Below are 26,720 nucleotides of genomic sequence, written 5' to 3' on the forward strand. Positions count from 1 at the left end.
AAAGGGGGTCATTAAATCATGTTACAGACTATCAATGCAAAGAAAACAATAAATTCTGAAACATAAATGGCACAAGCATTTAGTTTCTCAGCAGTAAAGTCCACTTAAACTGTTGTTGGACCGATCTTTACACAGAATAGGCTCCAGTTTTGTAATGCAGATGTAAATGTTTGTCAGACTTTTCATTTTTAAACTAACAGCACTGGCAGTAAGCTGTGAGTCACAGTGAGGAATCGTGGAGGCAGTAGAAGGAAGTGAGATGCATCCTGACCAACAGTGTGGTTTGTGCTGCCTGGAATCTCAGCGTTTGAGTTTTATTCATTTGTGAAAATCAGACAAAGGATATAAAACTAACAATGATTATGGCCAAAATGATAATCATGATTATTTTTTATCAATACTGAGATCACGATTATTCATTGATTTTAGTGACAAAATATTTTGATTTCACATTTAAATAAACAGAGCACTGCTTTCACTTCCATGTTGTGCTACATTCCTGCTCATGTACTCATCTTTGCATCAAAATAAGACTTAAAATAAGGTTCTTCTTCACTTGAATTCATTGCATTTACAGCTGCAACATTCAGGACATTTTATTCACTGGCTGCCACAGTAGGGTGAATGTGCAGCGGCATGACAGCTCCTCAAAAGTGTAGCCAAAACATCTGGATCGCCCCCTGGTGGCTGTTAGTTTAGGAAGCGCTTGATTTGATACGCAGCGGAGTTTTCTATGACCGGAGCATGAATTTTAAACTTCAATATCGCAATCGATCATGTTCATTTAATTTTGGGAAGCCCAAATCGTGATCGCGATTATTATTATTACTGTGCAGCCCTCAACTATGTGTATTTATGTTTATATTCTAATTAATTAATTTTAAATTTTTTAATTTGTATTTATTATTTGTATTTATTTATATTTTTATTTAATTCTTTATTTGTTTTGAAAATAATGTCTTTGTTTTTCTGTCGGGGTGGGGGTATAAATATGGACGACATGCACACTTATGTATTTGGTATTTAACACTGAATGGATTGCAAAGTTATGTTGTTGATGAAAATCCCCTCGGGGATTAATAAAAGTGCCTTCCTTCTTCTTTTCTTCTTCTTTCAAAAGGAAAATAAAATTTAAAAATAAATAAATTGTGCAGCCCTCATGCAGGGAAGAGAAAAAAGGCCAAAGAGAGATTTTTCAGTACCTCTATATAAAACAATATTCAACATATATGCAATTATGTTCATAACCACTGTATATTTTTAGAAGTGGTGTAATGATTGGTTGACCCGAGGCTGCCTGTAATGGCGGCTGTGAACGTGGCCTTTGTCTCTCTCTAACCATCACTGAGCCGCTGCTACAGTCACTAACCTTCACCACTAGCTCGCTAACCTCCTGACCTACTTCCTCTGGTGCCTCGTATGTTTCTGTCAGCAGCATCTTGCGGTCGAGTCGTGAGTTAACTCATCCCGCAGCCATTATCGGAAGCCGAGTTAACAGCACCTCGAGTCGAAGAGTGTCTAAATAAACAATAAACAGACGCACCGCAACTATAGCTGCCTGCTGCGGCTAGTGTCGACACCTCCAAACAAACAAACAAACAAATAAACACGCACCAAAGACGAGGGATGAGGAGCAAAGAGGAAACGCTTTAACACAAGCCTGGTTGCATTTCATGAATAATTCAAATCCCTGTGACTTCTGAGAGAAAAAGACGCCCCTACACACATCTACACACACACACACACACACACACACCGCTCACAGCGGTACACAGAGGAGGATAAGTGGGGAGTGTGTGTGAGTGTGTGCAGCAATATGTCAGGTTGAATTCATGGTATTTAGGTTGAGCTTCCAGATTCCCTTCACCGCTGGAGTCGGAGGCTAGCATTAAATGTAAATACAGTCATCCTGTTTATCCTGCTTCATCCCATCATCCAACCCGAGTCCATCCCATGTTCCCCCCCCCCCCCCCCCGTCCTCTTCATCATGCCATACGCCTTAATAATCTAGGGGTTACAATAACACCACTGTTTCCAATCAGTGCTTTATATAATTGGAAACGTATCTGTGCAAGGGAGACGTTGACGCTTGTCCAGACGCAACACTTGATATTCAACGTGATGACAGAAAGAAATGAAACGTGAGGTCAGATGATACAAAAAAAAAATCAGCTCAATCAGTTCAGCCTGGTGATAAATATTCAAAGACTGAACTATCCGTGAGTGAATTATAATTACAGTATCATTTGGGATTGCCTTTTGCTCCTTTTTAAATGTCAACTGGTAAAGTGTTGGTTTTGTTTTAATTAATTAATAGTTTTGGAATAAGTAATGTTTTATGAAAGTAGCACATAAGGACAAACATTTCGTTAGATCTGTTTTGTATTCGGCTGATGCTTTAGTCCTTTAGTTTCCCCCATGCCATCTGTTGCTTTACACACACAATACTTTTTCAGTACTGTTAACTCTACATTATTGTGACGTATGGCTAAATATCTTGTTATAGGGTCTCTGTTTTTTCTTTATTTCACTTTTCCTCTAACCTGCTTTTGTAATATTCTATCAACACATGGGGGGGTTAACGTGTTTGCTGTCTTACCAGACGTTAATGCTGCATTCACACAACGTTGGCTGAATGAGAAGAACAGTGAAAACATCCTTATTCCGATTTGGGATTGTTCACACATTATTCCAAAAGTAGTTAGCCCCATAATGCTAATCTTAGTCACACCAGATGAATACCTTAATTAGCTATTTTTATTTTGTTATGTATCTGTGGCAGTTTGTTAACAAGTGAAACCAGATACAAACAGTGTATAGCTCCTTTAAAATGAATCCTTTGTATTAGTGTTAACATTGGATTTTATTTTGATGGTACTGCAGGCTTTGGTGCATTTGCAGCCAGATCTGCCAACAGTTTGTTGGTAAGTCTTTACACCTAGTGGGCGATGTCGTCGGTGTCAGAAATTCCAAATTTAAACTAGGGCTGCAACTAACGATTATTGTCATTGTCGATTAATCTGTTGATTATTTTCTTGATTAATCATTTAGTTGTTTGGTCTATAAAATGGTGAAAAATGTCAATCAGTGTTTCCCAAAGCCCAAGATGACGTCCTGAAATGTCTTGTTTTGTCCACAACTCAAATATATTCAGTTTACTGTCATAGAGGAGTAAAGAAACCAGAAAATATTCACATTTAAGAAACTGGAATCAGAGAATCCTTACTTTTTTTTTCTTCTTAAAAATGTATTGAATTGTTGCAGCTCTAGTTTAAACTATAAGACTTTAATGTGGCATAAATCAGCACCTAAGACATTACGTACTGTTACTTTTGCTGATGATTAATTCATAAACTGACTTTTGTAATGACTAATAAGTTAACTTACAAGGAAACTGTCCAACACTGGTAAGAATGAAACAGATCTATTCAGTGTAAAACGTGTAGAAAATGAGTTTGTTAGAATTATTTTGTGAAAAATAACATGAAGGTCATGCAAATAAAAGGCTTGTTTATGAAACCAGGACAATATGAATAGCAGCACAGTCTAAGTAGCCTAGAGCTGCAACCATTAATCGATTTGTTTTCAACTATTAAATTAACCTGAATAATTTTTAAGAAAAAAAAAGTCACAATTCTCTGATTTCAGTTTCTTAAATGTGAATATGTTCTGGCTTCTTTACTCCTCTATGACAGTAAACTGAATATCTTTGAGTTGTGGACAAAACAAGACATCTGAGGATGTCATCTTGGGCTTTAGGAAACACTGATCGACATTTTTCACCATTTTTTGGCATTTTATAGACCAAACAACTAATCAATTAATCAAGATAATAATCAACAGATTAATCAACAATTAAAATAAGTTGCCTAAAGTAGCCAATCCATTAATCCTTGCTTTTCTTTGCTTTTCAATGTCAGCTGAATACCTGCTGAATGAAAGACCAGTTACGAGGCACTAAGTGCACAATATAATGTACTCATGTACATCTTTGACATTTCATTTTCTAACCTTTTAAAAAAAGCTCTTTTAGTTGCATACTAAGTAGAGAAGTACACAATGTCTTTCATGTCTTTCCCACTCAGCAGTGAGTTGCTGTATCAACCTCCTCTCAGAGCTTCCCCTCAATGCCCCGGGTGACTCAGCTTTGTTGCTTGTGTATGTTGTCAAAGTGTTTACTTGCTGTTCTGAGAGCATTTGAATCAGTGTGGGTTCCAATGTGTTCCCCCATTCGTCTGTGTCTGGAGTGGGCAGTTTCTCTCTCTCTCTCTCTCTCTCTCGCTCTCTCTCTCTCTCTCTCTCTCTCTCTCTCTCTCTCTCTCTCTCTCTCTCTCTCTCTCTCTCTCTCTCTCTTTCTCTCTCTCTCTCTCTCTCTTTCTCTCTCTCTCTTTCTGGATGGGTTGAAGGGGAAATGGATGATAGGGGGGTAAATTCACAGAACAAGATGTTCTTTGATATCCTCCAGTAATGTTGCATCACTGCTACTGGCCTGGGAACGCTGACCTGGATATTTGGGTGCAGCAAGTTTACGCAAAGCCTGTGTGTGTGTGTGTGTGTGTGTGTGTGTGTGTGTGTGTGTGTGTGTGTGTGTGTGTGTGTGTGTGTGTGTGTGTGTGTGTGTGTGTGTGTGTGTGTGTGTGTGTGTGTGTGTGTGTGTGTGTGTGTGTGTGTGTGTGTGTGTGTGTGTGTGTGTGTGTGTGTGTGTGTGTGTGTGTGTGTGTGTGTGTGTGTGTGTGTGTGTGTGTGTGTGTGTGTGTGTGTGTGTGTGTGTGTGTGTGTGTGTGTGTGTGTGTGTGTGTGTGTGTGTGTGTGTGTGTGTGTGTGTGTGTGTGTGTGTGTGTGTGTGTGTGTGTGTCCATTTTCTAACCCCTCCATCAAGTAGCAACTTTCCAGGACTTAATTAGGGCCAGCGAGGGCCACTATTGACTCGGAGTACAACGGACCCTGCTTGCTAATGAGACCTCAGGAATAAAGATCACTGACACAAGAGGAGCTTTTTTTTCTCTCAGAAATCTTTTAATCAATTCACTTTTTTTTCTTTGTCTCTTTTCAGCGACCTGCAGCCCGAAGCAGTTTGTGTGTAAAGACGGGGTGACGTGCATCTCGAAGGGCTGGCGCTGCGACCGGGAGAAGGACTGCCCAGACGGCTCTGACGAGGAGCCTGATGTTTGTAAGTCTTAAAAAACATATATATATAAAATACTGTCCGAAACAGTTCAATGCATTGTATCCAGACACTATCCTGATTGTTATGATCCTGCTGCGTCTGACTTTCACTGCAGAGTGAACTTTGGCTGACATTTAAACCATTCAGGGAAGATAATTGCAGCCCAGAGAGGAAATGCTTTTCAGCTTATGCAGATCTCTATATGTGTATTATATCATTTAAAGCAGCCCTGGTCAAAGTGGGTTTAGGACACTGCTCTTTCACATCATATGCCCATTCAAGTATGAATTGTGTGGGAAGTATATGGAATAAAAGCTCTCACTGCTTATCTTCTCTGAAATGAATAAGAGAAAATGAAATCTTAGCCGAACCTTTGATTTTATTCATCTCAAAAAATGCGAAGTCATTGTTGGTTCTAGGTCTGGCAATACGGCCAAAATCTTCTATCATGATATTGGTTAATTCATCCCACGATAACGATATATATCACGATGTTTTCTGGTAATTCAATAAATAAATAGTCTGTATGAAATAATCACATACTCCTGTGTGAATTAAAGACTTAATAAAATGAAAAATATTTTCTCATTTAATTAAGAACTTCAGTGCAAAATGAACATAACAGTTAGAGAGAAAATAAATTATGTTTCCAGCTACACATTGACTATGTTTATGCATGCACACAAATACAGAGTAATCAGATTAAGACAATAGTTTGATTTAACTACTCTGGGGTATTACCATAAACATATTTCTTATCAATTCAGATTATCTGAGAAATTTTAACGCATTAGCACAAAAAATAGTAAAGCAAGCATATTTGCCCACTCCCATGTTGATAAGTGTATTAAATACTTGATAAATCTCCCTTTAAGGTACATTTTGAACAGATAAAAAATGTGCGATTCATTGTGATTAATCATGGACAATCATGCGATTTAACAGGAATTACATATTTTAATCGACTGACAGTCCTACTATGAATAAATGATACGATTTCATTGAAAGACGATAAATTATTTTATTGAATTATTGCCCAGCCCTAATTGGTTCATATAACATCTTCAACGTATCTGTGCAGGAGATGTTTTTTTTGCAATGTGTATTCAACAGGTGCAGTACAAGTGTAAAGCCACCTCAGAAATAGATCAAAAAGCTGCTGTGCTGGCTGTAAAAAGACATTTTTTTGTAATAGCGAAGGCATGGTAATATGTCACTGCAGCGTTTGATCCCTCAAAAACTCATTCAAAAAACACTCGTCGGCTAACAGACTGAGATTTTTTGGCCTATTAGATTTATTTGGTTAACCACAGCCAGGCTGGAGAAAACAATGGGATGTTTTATCAGCGAGTGAGAGAGGCCATTCATGCCCAATTAGGAGATTTATAAAGTTTGTCTTTTTTTGATAGATGTGATTTCCTTTTGCATTCGGAGCCACAGAGGATGCAGTCATGAGACAAACCGAAAGCAGTACTAAAAAAAGACAGCCGTCATTTCAAAGTCTTCATTAGAGTGGAGATGCTTTGAGGCTGAATCCCCGGGGAGGAGGCGATGAAAGCAGCAGTGTCTTTTTGGTCAGCCTCTCAGACTGAAACGCCTGTAGTTTTCTAAGAGGACAGAGGGCTTTGGGTAGTGGGGGCAGTACTGTATGTGTGTGTGTGTGTTGGCCTGGGAGAGAGTGAGTGAGGCTACAGGGTAGAGCGCTGTAGCTGCAGTCTAGACGCAGAGACTGTGTGAGCGTATAGGTCTGGAAGTCATTAGAGACTCGCCCAGAGCAATGGAGAAACCTGCTGTTTTTCACAACCTGCTCTTTTCCCCCCTTCTCATCTGTGGGCCAGCCTCCTTCCCTGTCTCTATCTGGGACAGAAACAGCAGTGACTCCATCCTCTGTCTCCTGCTACTCCCTCTATATAGCTTATGCCAAACTCTCTCAAAAACAGCAGTTAAAGGACGTAATGCTGTAGAGGGACCGGACTTTTTAACAGCGTCAGGGTGGAAAACCCAACCAGTGAGTCAGAGAGACAAAATAAACACCAGGCCTTATCTTAGCTTTCTTAGATTGTAGGTGTTTTGTTGAAGTCGGTGCGATTGTTATTGAAGAACGTGGCAAGTAAAGGTACATTACATTAGAGGTTGAAGTAAACACTTTCATCTGCTAGTATAGTAGTAAGTATAGTACAGTAAGTACAGAAGTTTAAAGGGATAGTTTGCAGGTTTTGAAGTGGGGTTGCATGAGGTACTTATCCATAGTCAGTGTATTACGTACAGTAGATGACGGTCCCGTCTTTGGAGAATCAGACAGGAGTTACCACACGGGAGCAAAGCAATGTACTGCTGTGGACGGGGCCGGCAGCAAAACGTATTTTAGCCACCTAAAAGAAAGGCTCACCAAAAAAAATCAATATCAGTTTAAGTGTACGCTATATTTAGAATATTTGTGTCGCTTTACCTTACCGTGTGACAGCTGTACAGTCTATGTTTCCGACATTTCCGTTATCTATGCTCTCGCCAGAGCAACCAGACTCCATTGAGAAAAAACCCCAGAAACTTTACCTCACAGGACATGGGAGTTGCTGATCTACCGCTGCCTCGATCGGTTAGTTTGTTTGTGTTATCCTGTGACTTTGGTTAGTTCTGATTCACCAAAGTGAAAAGAAAAGATTTTTTTTTTAAGCTGGCTAAAATGCGTTTTGCTGCCGGCCCCGTCCACAGCAGTACATCTGTTTCTCCAAACTGCGGGCGTGTCAACTGTCATCTACTGTAGGTAATACACTGACTATGGATAAGTACCTCGTACAACTCCTCTTCAACACACCCAAACTATCCCTTTAAATAGTCTGCCACGGTGCTTTTTAATTGGAATTGTGGCTTTATGTTTTGTTTGATTGAAATTAAAGGATAAGTCTTTTTGTCAACGAACCTCTTGAAAAGACCAAAACCGTCAGTGAATTAATCCTATTAAGTATTAAGTATTGCCTGAGTAGCCAAAGCCTGATATCATTTATTCCTCTGAGCCATAGACCTCTATTGTTGTGACAGATTGTTACGAGGAACATGTGCGACATAGTTTATTTAAGTCAGTCACACATACATAAATAGCTGCTAGTGCACCAAATCTGCAATTGAAAGAATCCCCAACCAATGCATACTATTAATAGTCTTGTTTGAGTAACACTTTTTTTAAAGAATTAAAGTATATATTCGTGACCCATTTTTAGAGATTTACCTCTCTGTCCCGCTGTCACATGTCTTCTCCCTCTCTCTTCATGTTTCCTGATGTTCTCAACTCTCACGTTATCAAAAAATATAAACATATATATTTGGAAACAAAGCTTAAAACAACATATTTGGTTCAGAGCAGATGCTGGCTGTCGAAGCTGTGGAGTACTGAATGAAATATGATTGTATGTTTTAAATATGGTTGATTAGTATTTTTGGTGACTCATCAGATGTATACAGTATACAGTGGTGGTGCAACGGTTCAACAAGCCCATGGTTCGGTCTGTTTTGCACATCAGGGAGAAGAAAAACACCAATATGTTTGAACTCCAAAATATATAAATAGATAGATTGATAGTAATACATGATATTTCTATACTATTTGAAGCCATAACACTGATTTTATACATGAAATAAGGCAGAATACTTAATGGTCAAGTAGGCCTATGTTCAGGTAATTGCCTCTTCTACGTCTCTGACAACTCATCAAATGATTAGCAGGCCTGTATTTAATAGTGGAGCAACGGTTCAACAAGCCCACAGTCATTTAACGGTTTTAGTATACAGTAGAAAAAACAACAGCAATATTCTACTTTTCTGAGTTGGAGAAGGATTGAACATTGAAAATTGATTGAAAATGCCAGTAGTCATATGCTTTATGAGCATGTATCCCAAACTGTATATGTACACCACCCATGCACTGAGTAGCATTTGTAGTTTTATTGTTGTGATAAATGTGCTCTTTGTGGAGGTGCATTTGCAGATGCTTCTGGTTGAAGAGATGCATGAGAGAGGTTTATTTATTCACTCATGTGGACGGGGCTTCACAGTGGCCTTTGTTAGTGTGTTGGCTATTGCCAGTGAAGTCAGTCACTGTCCAGTGCAGCTGCTTTGCCCCGCTGTGTAACCCCCACAATGCTGTCCTTTGTACCCCGGGGTGCTGGGTCAGACTGGCATAGAGGGATACTGACAGAGTAAAACACAAAACAAAATGGTTGTCTGGGCATATGACCTTTTTATACAGAGCTTTGATCTGCATTCCTGATCAATGGACAATTGAAATCCAATGCAATGGAGATAAATGTGCAGATTAGATAGCCTTCAGGTAGGGTGGAGGCTCAGGTAGCGTCTCCTCAGGCTGGAGACTTTTTATTGGGGTCCTGAAATATTCCCACGTGCAGTGAGTGTGCCCAGGAAACACAGGAAGTGTGTAACGGTGAAATGACGTCCCCTGCCCCCGGCCTGTAATAAGGGCAGTTTTACAGACTGTTCCCACCTAGGCTGCAATTAGCTCTTTAGGACATGAAGCACTTTTGTAACAGCCACTTTCAGAGAGGAAAACACAATCATTCATGATGCAATGTGCGTCTCACTGACTCATATCAAAAGAAATGAAAGACGGTCGTAAAAAGAAATTAAATCTTTATCTACTTGCTCATAACTGTAGTTAGACCCACAGTAATGAGACATAAGGGGGGTTTATTGTTTGGTGTATATATTGGTGTCATTTACCAGACAGTTGACCCAAAGCCGGTGGTTATACTGCTCAGATATGGAAGAGGAAGAGATCTGTTTGATCCTGCTACTGTCTCCTAAAAGCAGCCACCACCCAGTCCAGATAGCCATCAACATGTCAACGAAAAGAGTCGGTGGCCGTGCAGCACCTTGTTCCTACAAGAACCGGCTGCAGGTGTGAGAGCATGTGCACACAATCTGCTCTCTTGTACACACACACACACACACACACACACACACACACACACACACACACACACACACGCACACATCATTTCTCTCATGCAGACAATAAAGCAAACATTTTACCTTTCGAAAAATGTTCAAGGATGCTGCACACTGTGTTCGGTATTCCCCAACAGTCACTGCCAGCACATACACATACACACACATACACACACATACACACAATTATTCATGCAAGCAATGCATCACACACCAATAGAGGAGTGTAAACAACTTTTAAATCGGCTCATATTTCACGAGGTAATGTGACTATAATACCATAAAATGTCCTCTGTTTTGGCAGTGAATGTTTTTTGCACTAAATTGACAAGACAATATGATGCTATCAGAGTAGGTTATGTGTTGTGTTGTCATGTGAGCTGATGCAGGGTAGTGTCTAGAAGGTAACCTCCTAGTGCGGACGGAGCTCTCACGAGATGGTTAAAGGTTAAGATAGGTCGTCCAGGCTGCAAGTTTAGCAAGAGTTTTTGCACGTTTTCGCAACTTGGCGGCAGACACGACCCTGATGCAGGGATGTGCTGTAGATTAATGAATATTTCATATTTGTTTTTACACTTGAAGGCAGCGCAACAAGCTGTAAACTGACATATTATCACGTTGGTATTGCACATTTGCTTATTTACACATCCAGCAGACACAGAGCAACATTAACATTGATTTGCTATCGTGTTTCAGGCCAACCGGCCAATGTCACACTAATGTTCACTCTCTTTTTAGCTCTCTTTAGCTGTACAGTTGTTTAATCAAAGTTTTTTCTTTAAAAACAGCTGCCTCATGTGGCTGGAAACAATGCTAATGAGAGCAGTTACATTGAAACCAAACAATAAAGTTTCAAACAATGACCTGAAGATGCTAAAACACTCTATATGGCTGAGGGGAACTGCAGAGCCATCACTACGATGAACATATTTTGCCATTTACACATTACGCATCGTCATTTGTTTAACATTAGTTTATTACTGGTGTTACCCCAGTTGTTATAGTGTACAGCACATAATTGGTGAGTGATTAAGAATGAAATACTCTTCATCCTGATGCTATTATTGCCGAGTCGCCGTTGAAGTGTTGCTCAAGAGCTCGTTGACGTTAAATAGTACTGGGAACTGGCTAACGGCATATTTTTTTTAACATGTAACAGAACAGGATGAAACAAAAACACATGGCTTCGACGCGTTATTGGAGTGCTGAAAAAAGTTGAGACCGGCTCAACTTTAATTTGTAGCGCATCACGCCCGCCATGCAGCGACAACTGTCGGGCGCCAGTTTGTAGCTTCATGTCACCGTCTTCCATTGAAAATGACTTGTAGCCTGTTGCTTTGTCGCTCGTAGTGTGAACACAGAATAAGAATATTAAAGAAATATTTCTGAGATCTGTAGTCCCCTATGACTTCATGTGACAAGGATAGGAGTAAATGGAAACAAAGTTGTCCTTCATTTGAGCGCATATTTCCACCGGTGCCAAACTCACGCATGTCCCAGATTCATAAGGGTCCCAGAATTAGTTATTACAGACAGAGCTTGTGCAACAGCAACAGTAAAGACGTATAGAGTAACTGCAGAAATAATATATATATATATATATATATACATGCTGTATTTAAGGGTGCGGTGAGCCGGATGTGATCCACAGGCCACCAGCTGGCCATTTTTAGACGAGGACTTGAGGCTGGGGCAGTGGAGAGGGCAAAGCTGGCCCCTTGAAGCAGGACAAGAGAGCCCAGCCAAGAAAAGCGTGTCAGGGGTTTAAATTTTAAAAAGAGCATTATGTAATCTCAGCAGGGCTCTCTGCAGACAGAAGGGGTTGGGGCAGGACATATTCACCCTTTGGGGAGAGTGGTGGAGGGGGAGCAAGCCTGGGACAATGATGCAGGAGAATGAGGGACATAAACAATAATAATACCATAACTGAAGCATCCCTTCGCTGCCGTCGCCGTTCTGCATCTTGAAGGTATAGACTCACAGATGCTGAACACCTGGCTATGCCTTGTGGCTGCTCTTTCCGTACGGTAAACTACCTTGTGTCTGATTAGCAGCGGTAATAAATGACTACATCCTGTATGCAAGATTGCATTATTGAATACACAGCTTGTCTCCATGCCGTGGTTGTTAAACTTCGGTCTCCTCGGGTTCCTCGGCTCGTATACGGTGACGATTGCTCTCATCCTCCTCTCTTCGACCCCCTTGGGCCTTTCCTGCCATTTGCATAGCTGTTTTTTGCCACGCGATAATTAGTCGCCTGTCTGTCCTTTGAATTAGTTTTCTAATGCGCTACGTAACAAATGAAAATGACTCTCTAGAGAGGCGCTTAATTTGTGATGATTAAAGTTAGTCTCTAGCTTTCTGGGTAAGAACTCTGAGCCAAAACAGACTAAATGCCTTTCAGATATATAGTCATTCTGGGGCCAGCAGCGTGGCCTCGGCTCTGCTCGCGACAAGGAGAACTTGCACAATGCTAATAGTTTTAAGTTAATCCTCGGTCCACTGTGAGGAAATAAGAGGCGAATGAATCAAATAATGAGCCTTTTCAATCTGAGGAACAGAGTCGCTACGTAAGAGCCTTATTCAGTGGGCAAATAGATCTATTTTTCTCCTTTCATCTGTGCGTGTTTGTGAGAGAAAAAAGGGGAGAAAGAGACAAAAAGAGAGTGTGAACTTTTATTATCTGTCCTTTTATGCATAAAAGAAAGAAGAAAGGTGTGCGCGGGGGGGGGAATGACATAACTTCCTGAAATTTCACCATTGATTTCCTTTGTGTGTATTTGCTTACTTTTTCCTATTTCATAACCGATATGGGCTCAATCTATTTGTCCGGTTGGTAGTGTTGTCTTGTATGAATCTTTGCTGATAGAGCTGTTTGCTTAGTGGTTTCTGTGCCCCGAGGAGCAGTGGTGCTGCTGTGTTTGGAGAAGGCTGAGTTTGTTGTGCTTTCGAGAGCTGGATTTAGCCTTCCTGCTTTGCTTGTCGCCCTGCCAGCCACCCCAGAAGCCCCCCCAGGAAGGAATGAAAATGTGGTGTTGATATCTTGGAAGGAAAGGGGGGTTAGGAGAGAGAGAGAGAGAGAGAGAGAGCCAGAGACCATCGAGTGCAGAGAGGGCACACAGTCTGCCACCAGGGTTAAAGCCAGAGATTGGAATGAATAAACTGCATTTACGCCGTCAATTTGTGTGAAAAGAGTGTTAAACTGAGGCGTGATTGCCTCGTGGACGAAGAGAATTCACGTAGACGAAAATAACCCCACTCTCGTATTTGCGAGGCACCAACAGGTGTGGTTGGAGTGGCAGGTTAATGTGCTGTTTTACACCTGCGGAGTGAAGTGTTTATAGGATAGCTGTCAGAAATAAACAGCGGTATTGTTACCTTCAGCGCTCTCTGCGGCTAGCTGCTGCTGTGCCCGCTGCCCGTGATCCTTTTGAAAAGACTGTGCTGAGTAGCAACATGAAAATAACACTCTCCCATGGTAGCCACTGTGTCCTCTCTAAACCCTAAATGAAGCTCTGGTGGTGGTGTTGTTGCGTCTTGTTTTTCTCGCCGCCGTGTCCTAGTTGTTTGGAGTTTTGTTTCCTTTGGCAGGGCAACGCGAAGGATGGAGGTCAAGGGGTGCCTCAGGGACTGCTTGGTCAAGATTCGGGCGATCCGTCCAAAAATGTGTCATGTGGGCCGAGGGCTTCACGGGGAGAGGCCAGGCTGCCGGTTTGTGAGGACACGGCCATCAGTGGTCAGAGAAACCCAGTATTAGTGTGTCATTAAGAGCTGCTGGCAGTAAACTGGTGCAACACTATTTATTCATGAGGTGTATTTATGGATCAACATGTTAAATTATTCAGCTGGATCTGGGTGGTTGATGTCTGTGAAAAGCAGTATGTTTAATTAATATGTGTATTTCTGCCATTGTTTCATATCTTCTGTAGTATTTAGAAGAAAGTCAAAGACAGTGGTGGTAGCCTCGTTGCTCTGCAGTCGGCCTCATTCTGGCCCACATAAAGTCCCTTTTATGTTTCAGCACTGGCAGCGTCTCGTTAGCTGTTTGTGTGTTTGTTATTGGTCGAATAAGCATTGTGTTGACTAGCATACGGAGTGGAAGCATGAACTAGTGAATGGAAAATCCCCACAGCCTAACAAGCTTTGGGCTCAGGGACAGCCTGATCCAGACCCGGATCCTGACTCCTTCTCAGTCAGCTGGGCCTCTTTTCTACCACTGGAGAGGAAACACAGACCAAGAGATGAATAATTGTGCAAAAACGTTACTTGTGAAAGAAAAAAAAAAACTCCTGAGAGTATGTACGGTCTTAGCCTAGCAAGGAAAATGTGTCTTAAAATATTTATCCTAAAACAGCACATACTTAGAAAGTGCAAGCTCCCCCTTTCATCACCGCGTCCCCGTGGCCCTTGCCATTTCCCCAGCTCTCCCTCCAGGTGGCCGTGCCACAGTTCAGATCAGGCCTCGCACGTGACGCTGCTTACAGCGCTGCGGCTCAGCCTGCTTTGTAGGGGGCCACAGCCGATTTGTGTGATCCAAACAATGGCCTTAGTTCTCTCGTCTCCCCCCCACCCTCCTCCCTCCTCCCTCTTTCGCCACCCCCTTTGCCCTCGCTCCCTAGCACTGGAAAAGTGCATGTGATCTGTGCAGCGGCTTAAATACGCCACTCGTGCAAGGTGTCTGAAATCCGGCATGCTGCAGTCTTGTTTTGATAGATGCTTAGAGAACTAAGGTTTTGTTTGGCTCTCATGGTGACTTGGTCGCCTTGCAGAAAAGTATCCACCAGGTGTTAAAGGAGAGCAACACCCACATTAACAATTCCAATATGTTATTTCCTGGTCGAGTAAAGTGCAATCGATATTTGTGAACAAGAGCTCCTCTCTCTCAAAGCCAGAAACCAGAGAAGTAAGTCTCAAACTTGTGATGTCATAGGGTATAAAGTAGATCTGTTGATCGATTAAAATATTCAATTGCAATTAATTGCATGATTGTCCATGATTAATCGTGATTAATGCAAATGAACCGTTACACCCTCCGAAAGATCGATTGCATTAATGTGTCAAAGTAAGTGTTATTAACGCGTTAACTTCGACAGCCCTAGTATAAAGTCTGGAGCTGCCCCATAGGAAATTAATCGGAGGCTGATTTTATGGACCCATATCATGATTGTTTTCTTTTTTTATACCCAGATGAGCTTTAATCTATTGTAGTGTTGTTAGTTGTGAAACAGAACATGTTCCCATATACTCAGATCATTCCTCTGGGTGTTCTCAGTGTCTAGAACATCTCTCCACATTCATTGTCTATGGAGCAGCTCCACACTTTATACCCTGTGACATCACAAGTTTGAGTTTTAGCACTCTAGTTTTTGGTTTTGGGAGAGTTGTTTATGTTTACTAATATTTTTTGGACTTCGTTGGGCCAAAGCAATAGCCTGTATGAATTTTGAAAATGGGCATAGTTCCCCTTTAATATTGCTTCTATATAGGTATTGCACTGCAATTTTGGTGAAGGTTGAAGCTGTTTGCATCAGACCGACCTATGGAAGAAGTGAAATCTGTCCTGCTCTTACGTCTCTATGACGTCTGTGAAGTGAAGCCTTGGAACGATCTCTAGCTCTCCATCGGAAAAGACTAGTCAAATCTCCAGCCTCGGTTTTTCACCCACCGGCTCTGTCAAGGATAGCCTGTATGGGTCGATGATGGGAACGCCAGGATGATTTTCCTTTTCCTTGGGTGCCCTAATTGAGCTACAGAGCAGAATAGTTGAAGCTGTACCAGCCGGCCTGTGTAGATCTTTCACTGAACTATTCAACGAGCTGTGTAGAGAAACAGAGCAAACAGAGAAAAAAAAGGTTTGGGCCCGCTAACCTGGCTCACTCACAGTAGAGGAATGTTGAATAAAAGACCCTGTTTAATTCAAATTAGCAATGCCTTTTTCCACCGCCGACCGCTGCCAGCTCGCTCAAGAATGAAGCCTTGTGGGGCTCCGTCCACTTCCTGTGGATGAGGTGTTCCATTTGGTCTTCTCACTTTCTCTTTGTTTCTCACTCTGTTCCTTTTCCACACACTGCCCGCCCCTCACTTACTGTAAATGGGTCAACAGATGTTGGAGGAAAAATGATGGGAGGAGATAAAGAAGGAGAGAGAGAGTGGGGAGGAAGAGGAGGAGGAGGAGGAGGAGGAGGGAAGGCCGACGGTTTGACTTTCCACGTGGGCTGAGAAAGATGAGCCGCCTGTAGAGGAGTGATCGCCTTCAAATAAAGTTTATGCATCCAAAAGAAAATAAAAGGAAAGGAAGGAAGAAGTTTATGCATCACGCTCGTATTTTTATCTACTTTTCAGTTATAAAAATAAATAACTAAACTAAAAAAATAAAATAAAATAAAATAAAATAAAATAAAGTAAAGTAAAGTAAAGTAAAGTAAAATAAAATAAAATAAAATAAAATAAAATAAAATAAAATAAAATAAAATAAAATAAAATAAAATAAAATAAAATAAAATAAAATAAAATAAAATAAAATAAAATAAAATAAAATAAAATAAAATAAAATAAAATAAAATAAAATAAAATAAAATAAAATAAAATAAGAGAATGGAGCTGGCAGGGGATTAGCTTAGTTTAGCAGCATAAAGACTGGAAGCAGGGAGAAACAGCTAGCCTGGCTCTCTTCAGAAACACCTCTAAAGCTGACTAATGAACATGTAATCATGTTGTATCTTGGTTGTGTAATCCATCGGCCATTTAGACCATCGGCCAAGTAGTGCAGGGTCTTCCTTGAGTCTTGGTCTCACTGCTAGGTTGCCAGGCAACTGGTCGCCAAGGAATAGTTAGAGCACGTAATTCCCCATGGAAACATAAATTATTGTTTGTACATTTTGGTTTGTATATGAAAGAAACGCACAACAAACAATGTGATAATTAGCGAGCTTTAGAACAGGGGTTCTCAACCTTTTGTAACTTGAGGCCCACTTCTAGTGTTAAAAACTTTCCGAGGACCACCTTCCCAAATAACTTACACACTGGGCTTTACCGTCAGGTGTAATGACCCACATACATATTCACCTTGCCCTTACCCATCACTATTATGAATCCAAAGTATTCAGGGTCATATTTCCTCACCACACTCTTTAGAGCTTTTACTGGTACAGGGTCACTTTTCCTTTTCAAAAACCACTCTATTTTGTGTCACTGCAACTGAGACGAGTATCCATAGAACCTGTTTTCATTCACATATCCTGAGGTCAGAGGTCAACGGACCCCTTTGAAAATGGCCATGCCAGTTTTTCCTCGCCAATATTAACACAACTTTGGAGCGTTATTTTGCCTCCTTCCCGACAAGCTAGCATGACATGGTTGGTATCAATGGATTCCTTAGGTTTTCTAGTTTCATATGATAACAGGATCTTCACTCTAGCTTTGAAAGATAGAATAGCGGCTGTCAAATTTCAAAGAGGTTAATCCAACAATGAGGCAGTATCTTTGAGGTCCACCAGTGGTTGAGAATAGCTGCTTTAGAAATACCCGTAAACAGATTATTGAACCCGGGTAGCTCTCTGCTTTTGTTGTAATTATTGTGCCAAATTACAATCACTCGACGGATATATAGTTAGTCAATCATCTCACAGCCAATAGTTTCGGACAGCGGTGACAGCAGTTTGGACAGAGTTGTTGGCAAAACACGGACGCTAGTTTGACTTATGGACAGATGTTGTGCTGAGTCATTAGTCTTGTGGATGAAATAGTGGTCAGAGTCACAAGGCAGGGAACCTCATCCAAGAAAAAGAGTTCAGTAATAAGGCCATTAAGTCGAAAAGCCCTCGCTGCTTGTCCAGTGATTTCAGCAGTACATTCACTTCTACATCGAGCTAAAGCTGCATAGACTTAGTGTCTTGGAGGGAGCAGTTTTGGCCAAACTCATATTCGCTCAAGATGTTTTCTTTCCCAGGGATCCTCGCTTAGCGCATACTACTATAATACCAGGCCTGCATGCCACTACACTGGCGTGCTTATTGTTGGTGTTTTGCCTCTGGGATGGATGTGTGTATATGTAGTGAAGGTAGTCATTTGGCCAGTTCCTACTAGGATAATGGTGTGTTTATAGTTCCTGCTAGCTTTCTCTCTAGTGGACATCTTTGGCTGCCACAATGGTTCTTTGAATATCTGCCTTGCGGTTCTTCCTGCTAAGTTGGCGAGAGGGAAAGATGAATGTATGTATAGGGAAACAAGGTAAAGGAACAACACAAAGCAGACACACATGCCTGCTTCCTTGAACAAATCATTTTAGAGTCAGAACTTTGTCTGGTACATAGAAATGAATTGGCCTTTGTGATGTTCTTGCAGGGACAGTTTATGAAAGCGTACTAGTTTCCAAAACATGCCTGCAGACGTGGTACAAGAGGAGCTTACACAGTGTGTATAGGGTTTCACAACTTCTGTTTTTACCGACATTACGTCACTCAGCTCTGATTAATTACCGCAAAGCGCACGTTCAGTGTGATTGATCAATCGCTCTGCTGAGTCAGACAGATCCTGACGTCTACTGGGCAACTCAGCGGTCTGAGAAGTGAAGCCAATGCTGAAGTGCCTTAAGCTTGCATTCTTTCTAACAGCCAGCAGGGGGCCACTCTGGGCAAGTCTGATTGTATAGAAGTCTATGAGAAAATGAGCCTACTTCTCACTTGATTTATTACCTCAGTAAACATTGTAAACATGAGTTTATGGTCTCAATCGCTAGTTTCAAGTCTTCTTCAATACAGCATGATGTTCATTTAGTAAGTTATGATCACATTTAGAGTCAAATAGACCATAAAGCAGGTTATGCTTTAGGGCGTGGCTACCTTGTGATTGACAGGTCGCTACCACGGAGTTGTTCGGTCTGGCAGTTGTCCGTTTTTTGGTCGCCTGAAAATGTCTTTTTCAGATTTCGGTTGTACTTAGCTCCACCCACTCGTGTCACTTCTGATTGCAAAAGACCAAGATGGAGACTGCCAAAATGCCAAAATCGAGACTTCAAAACGGCCACAAATCAACGAGTGACGTCACAGTGACTACGTCCACTTCTTATACAGTCTATGTTGATGTCTCATTATGAATTTAGTTACCAAGTGCAGATCTGAACAATTGCCTCACTCATTAAACATGTGGCCTTTACAGTTCATCTGTTGATCAGGAATGTCTTTAAGACCATGAGCATCTTTGATTGCGACATGGTGAAATGTCCTGTGTTGTTGTCTTGTAATTGTCTGATAATATTCAAGGGTTTTTCCAGTTCATATGCCAGGACTAAGTTGGCCCGTTGATTTCCAGTGAGGGTGAGCATGAGGGATCTGTGGAAGATCTGTTTTTAGTTTATTCGTCATAGCCAGATTGTTTGCTGCACACCCACTGCAGGTCACTTCTGCCTTGTATCTGGGTGCATAATGGTTTGTGATGAGACCCACCACAGCGGTGCCAACCACCAATATGAAGTAAACAGCTTGATGTGCGCTCACTGGGGGGGAGATGGTAGAGAAACATTTCTGTGTTGCTTCAGTCTGACAAATACGTTGTCAGACCGCCTGTCAGAAAATCTGTCATCCGCTGGCAGGATGAAAGGGCAGTGTTTTATAAAGATTGATTTGAAAGCATTTCTGCTTTACTGATCAGTTAATAGTCGAAACAGAATGGATGAAAGAGACAAAGGGAGTAGGCATGTGACAGAGATCCCGAGGTAAGATCAATCCTAGGAAATCCATGGCGCTCTACTGTTTACGTGCCACCCTGGCTCCAAACAAACCCGCTTGTAACCGGGTGTGTGGTGCGGCACAGCTGGAGCTGTGTTCACAGATAAGGTGGCGCAGTGCAATTTTGGTATCCATTTTGGCGTGACATTGTTTCTGCCTGCTGAGAATGGTTCTTATTGCAAACTCGAGCAGAAAGAACCATTTTAGCGACTTCATTTCACAGATGCCCACAAAGACCTCTCCAAAGACAAACCAAAGCATCTGTTGCTTTGATGTACTGTACAACTTTAATCTAGTACACATTCAATATACATCAAATAACTACTGTTAATAATGCATCTGAGATTAATGGTTTGATTTGAACCAGTGTCGTCCAAAACATTAAATTATGTTTCAGTTGATTTAATATATGTAGCCATTTTGCAGGAATAATATATATGTTGGATTAACTGTAGTCTCTGTTTGATTGGTGCACTGCATATGCCTAGGTCAAACGGCTTGTTTAAAATGAATAGGTAATTAGAATTGAATTAGAATTGATCTCTTATCTGGAACATAACCTGCTCCGGAGCAGGTTATGTTGGGTGTTCAGCATAAGTTACCATGGCGATCTACCCCGGTAAGAAGTGAACCACCGTCGTAGGACTGAAAACCCAGAGTTAACCCAGAAGTTACCTCGCTTATCCCAAATCCTGCTTTGCAGAACAGGACTCAGTTTGCCACCTTGTTGCGATTTTAAACATTTTGCAATATGCTGAGTATTGTGATGAGATATATTACGTTATATTTCCTTTTCTCAACTGCAAATTATGTGAACATCTTTTTTTATCTAATAAGATACAGTTCTCACTGTGTTCATCTCAGAGTTTTCATTCACGTATCTTGAGGTCAGACGTCAAGGGACCCCTTTGAAAATGACCATGCCAGTTTGTCCTCGTCAAAATTTAGCGTAACTTTGGAGCGTTATTTGACCTCCTTAGCGACAAGCTAACATGACATGGTTGGTACCGACTCCTTAGGTTTACTCGCTTCATATGATACCAGTATCTTCACTCTAGCTTTGAGACTGAACCCGCTACAACTTCTGAAAGACAGAATAGTGGATAGCGGATAGTTTATATAATAAAAGATTGATACTCGACGTCCATGTATTGACACAATATTGCTACGCAAAATATAACGCGATACCATGCTGTATAGATTTTTTCACCCACCCCTACTGAATTGTACATGATATAGTAGTAGTAGTAGTAGTAGTAGTGGTAGTAGTGGTAGTAGTGGTAGTAGTAGTAGTAGTAGTAGTAGTAGTAGTAGTAGTGGTAGTAGTAGTAGTAGTAGTAGTAGTGGTAGTAGTAGTAGTAGTAGTAGTAGTAGTAGTAGTAGTAGTAGTAGTAGTAGTAGTAGTAGTAGTAGTAGTGGTAGTAGTGGTAGTATAGGAGTAGCAAAACAGACATTTATTCATATATATGTAGGATTATTACACTCCTAACCTTTTCCTTCAACCATATTTGTGTGTGTCTTCCTCAGGTCCACACAGCACCATATCACGGTGCCCTCCCAACGAGTACCAGTGTGGAGGAACGGATCTCTGCATCCACATGAGCAAGCTGTGCAACGGGGCTTCAGACTGTACTGACGGCTGGGATGAGGGACCACACTGCAGAGGTATCACTGTCACACGCGCATTTTTGGGATATGCAATATGAATGTAAAAGAGTGTGCAGGAGGTAAATAATACAATGTGCTAGTACATCCTGTCTGTGCGAAAGAGATGGGAGTAGGGAGTCTGACGGGATTTCTGTCATTCTATTTGTCGCTCTTTTATCGTGCAATTCTCACCCCTGAAATCCTCACACTGAAGTCACAGTATAGCAGATTGATTTACCACATCAAGGTGAAAGTACAGTATAATGCAGTACTGCATGCTATATGAAGACGCAACCAACTGTACGTTTGACCTCCTGTACATGTGGAACAAGACGGTCACTCATTCATTCTTTTACGTATTAAATTAGGGAAGTTGTCATGTTGAAACCAGAAAATAGGAAGCGATTTATGATGAGCCTAAGGAATGTAATGCTCTTGACGAGAATGTGCTGATCAGGTTGACCACACTGGGCGAAAATAAATCTCGATTGTGCAAAAGACTTTTATATTTATCTAGCACTTGATAGACGGATATATTACAGGAAAGATTGAAGGTCTAAAGGGAACTGAGGACTTCCTCTATTTGGGAGTCATGTTTGCCAAAAGGTTAGCAGAGCAACAACACTGTCCATCATCGTGCTGCTTTGTGTCCTAACACGGGTCAAATAAATGTTTCAATAGCCATCATTACTTCTGCATCACTAATATATACCCTTGAAGAGAACGTATATTAATGATAGATTTCAGTTTTGCTTGATGTGAAAACTGCATTTCTCAGCCTGTACAAAATCCAACAACTAAGAATCTTACTGAACCAAAGCAAAAATATGAAATAATAATGTTATCCCGAGGCTCTGAGATTTTGATTGGCACAGTGTGCAGAATTAAATACCTAACCTGACTATATCTTCCTCTCCCGAGTGTCAATCTGTCATTCTTTTCCTTTACTAAGGCGGGCACCTGTCTTTTCTCTAAGAGAAAAATATCTATTTTATTCATCTTCCCACTACACCTTCAGTTAGAAAAATGAGCTCGGATGAAATATTTATTAAAGAAACGTGGAGAGAGGCTTAGGAGAGGGCATCAAAATTGCATGCACTTTCAGGCTGGCTGGACTTTGAGGTGAGAGTGGACTTCTATGTATGTGGTGTGTGTGTGTGTATTCACCACATCTGGCCACATGTGGGGGCGCACCAGCCTTCTGGGGCCCCATGACTGTTTATTTCATGGTTTAAACTTGAATTATGGTAAACGTTTGTTTTTTTGGGGGTATATTTGTGTCTGTAACATAAATACCTCTCGTTGACATCTTTTGTTTCAAGGGGTCGTCTGATTGATACGAGCGGTTTTGCATTCTGAACCAAAACAGAGCAATTTTTTTGTATTTTTTTATTTGCTCAAAATAAATATTTTGTGGTACGTGTTGGTTGGTTGTTTACATTGTTACCCATGTTGGTCTTCTAAACACATCTCGGTTGTTCGGTGCTCAGACTTGTTTTGGAAAATTCCGGGCATGTCTGTAATTTGAACTGTGGTTGTCCCAGCAAGCCTCCGGGAGTGCAGCAGGAAGATTTGTTGTCTATAATATTCAATGCATTGTATGGGGATTGGCAGCAGGGCACCGGTTATATGGAGTAACTCAACTGGTGTTTATTCTCATGCAGCAGATCACTTAAAAGTCTGAGTCTGGGATAATAGCTGAAAATTAGAGAGCTGGTTCAGCTTCTACTTGCTCAGTGGTTATAGCTGTTCAGGTTCACTTTATTATTGTGCAGAAATACAGTATGTACATTAGAGTATTGCACCAAAACTGTGTCCGTTTGTTTCTTTAATCCTGTGTTAAAGTGTGTGCGGTGAGATTCTTGATCCCTCTTCCCTCTCCCCGGAGGTGCTGTGTCAGTGTGAATTGTCTGCCAGTGTTTTCTGGGCAAAGTGAATCACTTGTGACTGATAGATCTCAGCCTGGTTTGACACGACTGTGTCTGTTTGACTATGACTCACTGTGTCTTGATTTATATCTCACAGGATGTGCCGTGCGCTGTTGAAAAACTCTGTTGAGATTCCATTATGCGTCGGTCGGTCGGTCGGTCAGCTGACTGGAAGGTGTGATTGTAGCGTGTTGTGTTTCTATATTTGATGTGTGTAGCCTTGGAGATGGTCGGGGTTAGCGGGGAGGTATTGATTGTGGCTGCAGGGCCAAAGTATTTGTTGATTTCTGTTGTGTATCGTTGGCCTTTCCATTTACAGACTTTTAGTCTAATATTTGTTTTACTCAGAGGAGCAATCCACCATAAAGGGATAATTAGATAGTCACTGGGCCATGTCCCTGCACGGATAACAATACTGCTAACTTTATTTATATATCACCTTTTAAAAGAAACTTACAACATGCTTTTTACAGTAGAAACAAATAATAAATCTAAAACATAAGATATAAAACAAGACAAACAACAAACGATTACATCAAATAGCATCAGTTACAAAAGAGCCATGAGATAAAAGTGAGTTTTAAGCAAGAGGATCTCAGTTAGGGCGTTCCACATGCTGATGCATTTGTTTTTCACAAAATAATTGCAAAGCTCAAGACTTGTGTCTGCTGAACTTGTCATTTCTACTATTTTTAGTTTACACAGTTGAATGTTAAATGGACTTGCATTTATATATAGCGCTTTATACTATATGTCAGGATTCACCCACCGATTGGTGGACGACTTACTCTACCTCTGAGCCACAACCACCCCAATGGTGTTTGCACAGTAGCAGCACTGTGTTCTGTAAAAGAATAGCCTTGTTAATTAATCTGATGATGCATCAGCTTGACCTGAATTGTCCGCACTGCTAGCATTTCTGATTTGTATTATTCTGCCTCTCTGCTGCTTTTGTACTGAGCTGTTGTTCGCTCTCGCCGGTGACGCATTCTGGTTGTGTTTTTGTTTTCAGGGGACAGATCTAGGAACTCTATCTGTCTCTTCCTGAAAATCACACTAAATCCCACCACACTTACTGTAGATCACATCTGTTGCCAGTTCTAATAGCTGATGATGATTTGATGGGTAACTGAGCCGTCTCTGAATGTTTTGTACTCATTATTTATATGCATTTCATTGTCAGGACGAGGCTGCAGAGAGTAGAGTTTAACAATTTAGCCAGACACATCAGACACAGTATTTATGCACTTCATCACCCTGCTGAGCTGTAAATATTCCCACTAAAACGTACGACAGATTCAGCAGCACCTGCTCCTGTCGCCTAGCCTGTCTCTGTGTCTTCTGCCAGATAGTACACCCAGCAGGAAGAATGAAATGCGTGATCACAGTATAATCTGTGGGTTTATGTCGAATGGATTATTACATAATTATGCACAAATCCACCTCCTATTAGAACCACTGATGCAGTGTTTTTCAGCCCAATAACAATTTCAGTAACAGGAGAGAAACATTAATGAACACCTTCTGTCTTAAGTCACTCCTTATTATACAATCTGTCGCCCTCCCATGCACATTACACTAATAAACTCACTCCTGTCTCCCTCATTTGTCTTTCCCCCAGAGTTTATATCCAACTGCTCGCTCTCGGGTTGTCAGGAAAGCTGTGCGGTGACTCCAGCAGGGCCTGCTTGTTACTGTAAGAGTGGTTATGAGATCGGCGCAGACGGGAAGACATGCAAAGGTGAGTTACTCTAATGGCCACCCTCTTGTGATACCTGCAGTTAAGTATGTGCCGCAAGTCAAAAGAAAAACAGTAGCTCTTTGTGTTTTATTCCTGCATCGAGTGCAATGACAGGATGATAATGTTGCATCAACATCAAACATAAGCTTATGTGCTTACCTTGTCCGGTAACGAGCATCCCAAAGCTGCACCGGTGTTTACTCAGGCTTTGGAGAAGCTGAATCTAGTGCAGAGCACACAGTGGGGGGTAGTTCAGGGGCCCTGGGAGTTTGGAGCATTTCCCACAAAAGCCTGTTTAGGAACAGCCATTGAGATTATAGCGGAGTCACAGGCATTGACGAGCAAACAACCTCCCTGATATAATGGTTATTTTGTGCAACACATCACCTTAAAGAATCACTAAGTTAGTCTGGCAAAAATAACCTTAGGAGGAGACACATAGTTTTTTAAAGTTAAATCAGCATTGTTATTTCCCATCTGTGAAAATGTTTATGTTTTTATTGTATTTTCAGTTCATACCTATTTTTTAAACTAGAATTTGTTATTTTTGTTATACCTGCTATACCCTAATAAGACCATCTGTGGTTTCTGTGGTTCAGATTTTGACGAGTGCAGTTTGTATGGGACCTGCAGTCAGTCCTGTTCCAACACTGAAGGCTCCTACGCCTGCTCCTGTGTGGAGGGCTACTTGTCCCAGCCAGACAACCGCTCATGCAAGGCCAAGAATGGTAAGTACCAGCAGACAACATCAGGGGCCTGTTGCATAAAAATAGTTTGTCTTAAATATAAACAAACTTGCTATAGACACTTGCTATAGACGTTAGCTAAAAGCAAGATAAAAGTAATGGATAAACAGTTGAAATAGGTTATCTAACTGACCTTCTAACAGAGGTTGTTGCCATAGCAACAAAGCTCTCACCTCAGGCTTAGCCAGAGGGAGAGGTGGCTAACTTTCCTACCTCAAATTAAGTCAGTCTTTATATTTATGCAACAAATAATTAGACTAGTCTAACCTGACAATCTAAGACCAGTCTAAGGCCAAGACTACTCTTAAATTAAGTTTATGCAACAGGCCCCAGGACTGAATGTAATCCAGTTTTGACCGAGACTGCGGATGTTCTGTTCATGTTCCTCCTGTCAACCGTTAGTTTATGTTCATGTCACGTTCCAGTGCCGGTCGACCGTCTGCCCGTCCTGCTGATCGCCAACTCCCAGAACATCCAAGCCACCTCCCTGAGCGGCACCACGGTCCACAGCCTGCTGTCCACCAGCACCAAACAAACCACAGCCATGGACTTCCTCTACGCCGAGGAGACCGTCTGCTGGATCCACGTAGGAGACGCTCCCGCATCCACACACCTCAAATGTGCCAAGATCCCTAATCTGAAGAGCTTCACAGAGGAGAGAGTCATCAACATCTCCCTCAGCCTGCACCGTGAGTACACCACAGCAGCATGCAGCTTCACCCTGGTACATACATTTGTAAAGCACAGCATGATCTGCGCAGGCCAGAGTACATGGCAGGATGTTTACAGCACATAATAAATAATACA

The 26,720-nt window shown here is 41.4% G+C and overlaps 1 protein-coding gene across 1 annotated transcript in view; it reads left to right on the forward strand.

Moving 5' to 3' along the window:
• LOC141766199 (low-density lipoprotein receptor-related protein 1-like) overlaps positions 1 to 26,720 on the forward strand; it is a 118,064-nt gene that overhangs the window by 16,425 nt on the left and 74,919 nt on the right. The window contains exons 2-6 of the mRNA XM_074632839.1: positions 5,054 to 5,170; positions 21,379 to 21,516; positions 25,048 to 25,167; positions 25,767 to 25,895; positions 26,339 to 26,602. Coding sequence (XP_074488940.1) covers positions 5,054 to 5,170; positions 21,379 to 21,516; positions 25,048 to 25,167; positions 25,767 to 25,895; positions 26,339 to 26,602 — 768 coding nt within the window. The remainder of the gene's footprint in view (positions 1 to 5,053; positions 5,171 to 21,378; positions 21,517 to 25,047; positions 25,168 to 25,766; positions 25,896 to 26,338; positions 26,603 to 26,720) is intronic.

Source organism: Sebastes fasciatus, chromosome 1 (assembly GCF_043250625.1).
Source record: "Sebastes fasciatus isolate fSebFas1 chromosome 1, fSebFas1.pri, whole genome shotgun sequence".
Taxonomy (NCBI): domain Eukaryota; kingdom Metazoa; phylum Chordata; class Actinopteri; order Perciformes; family Sebastidae; genus Sebastes; species Sebastes fasciatus.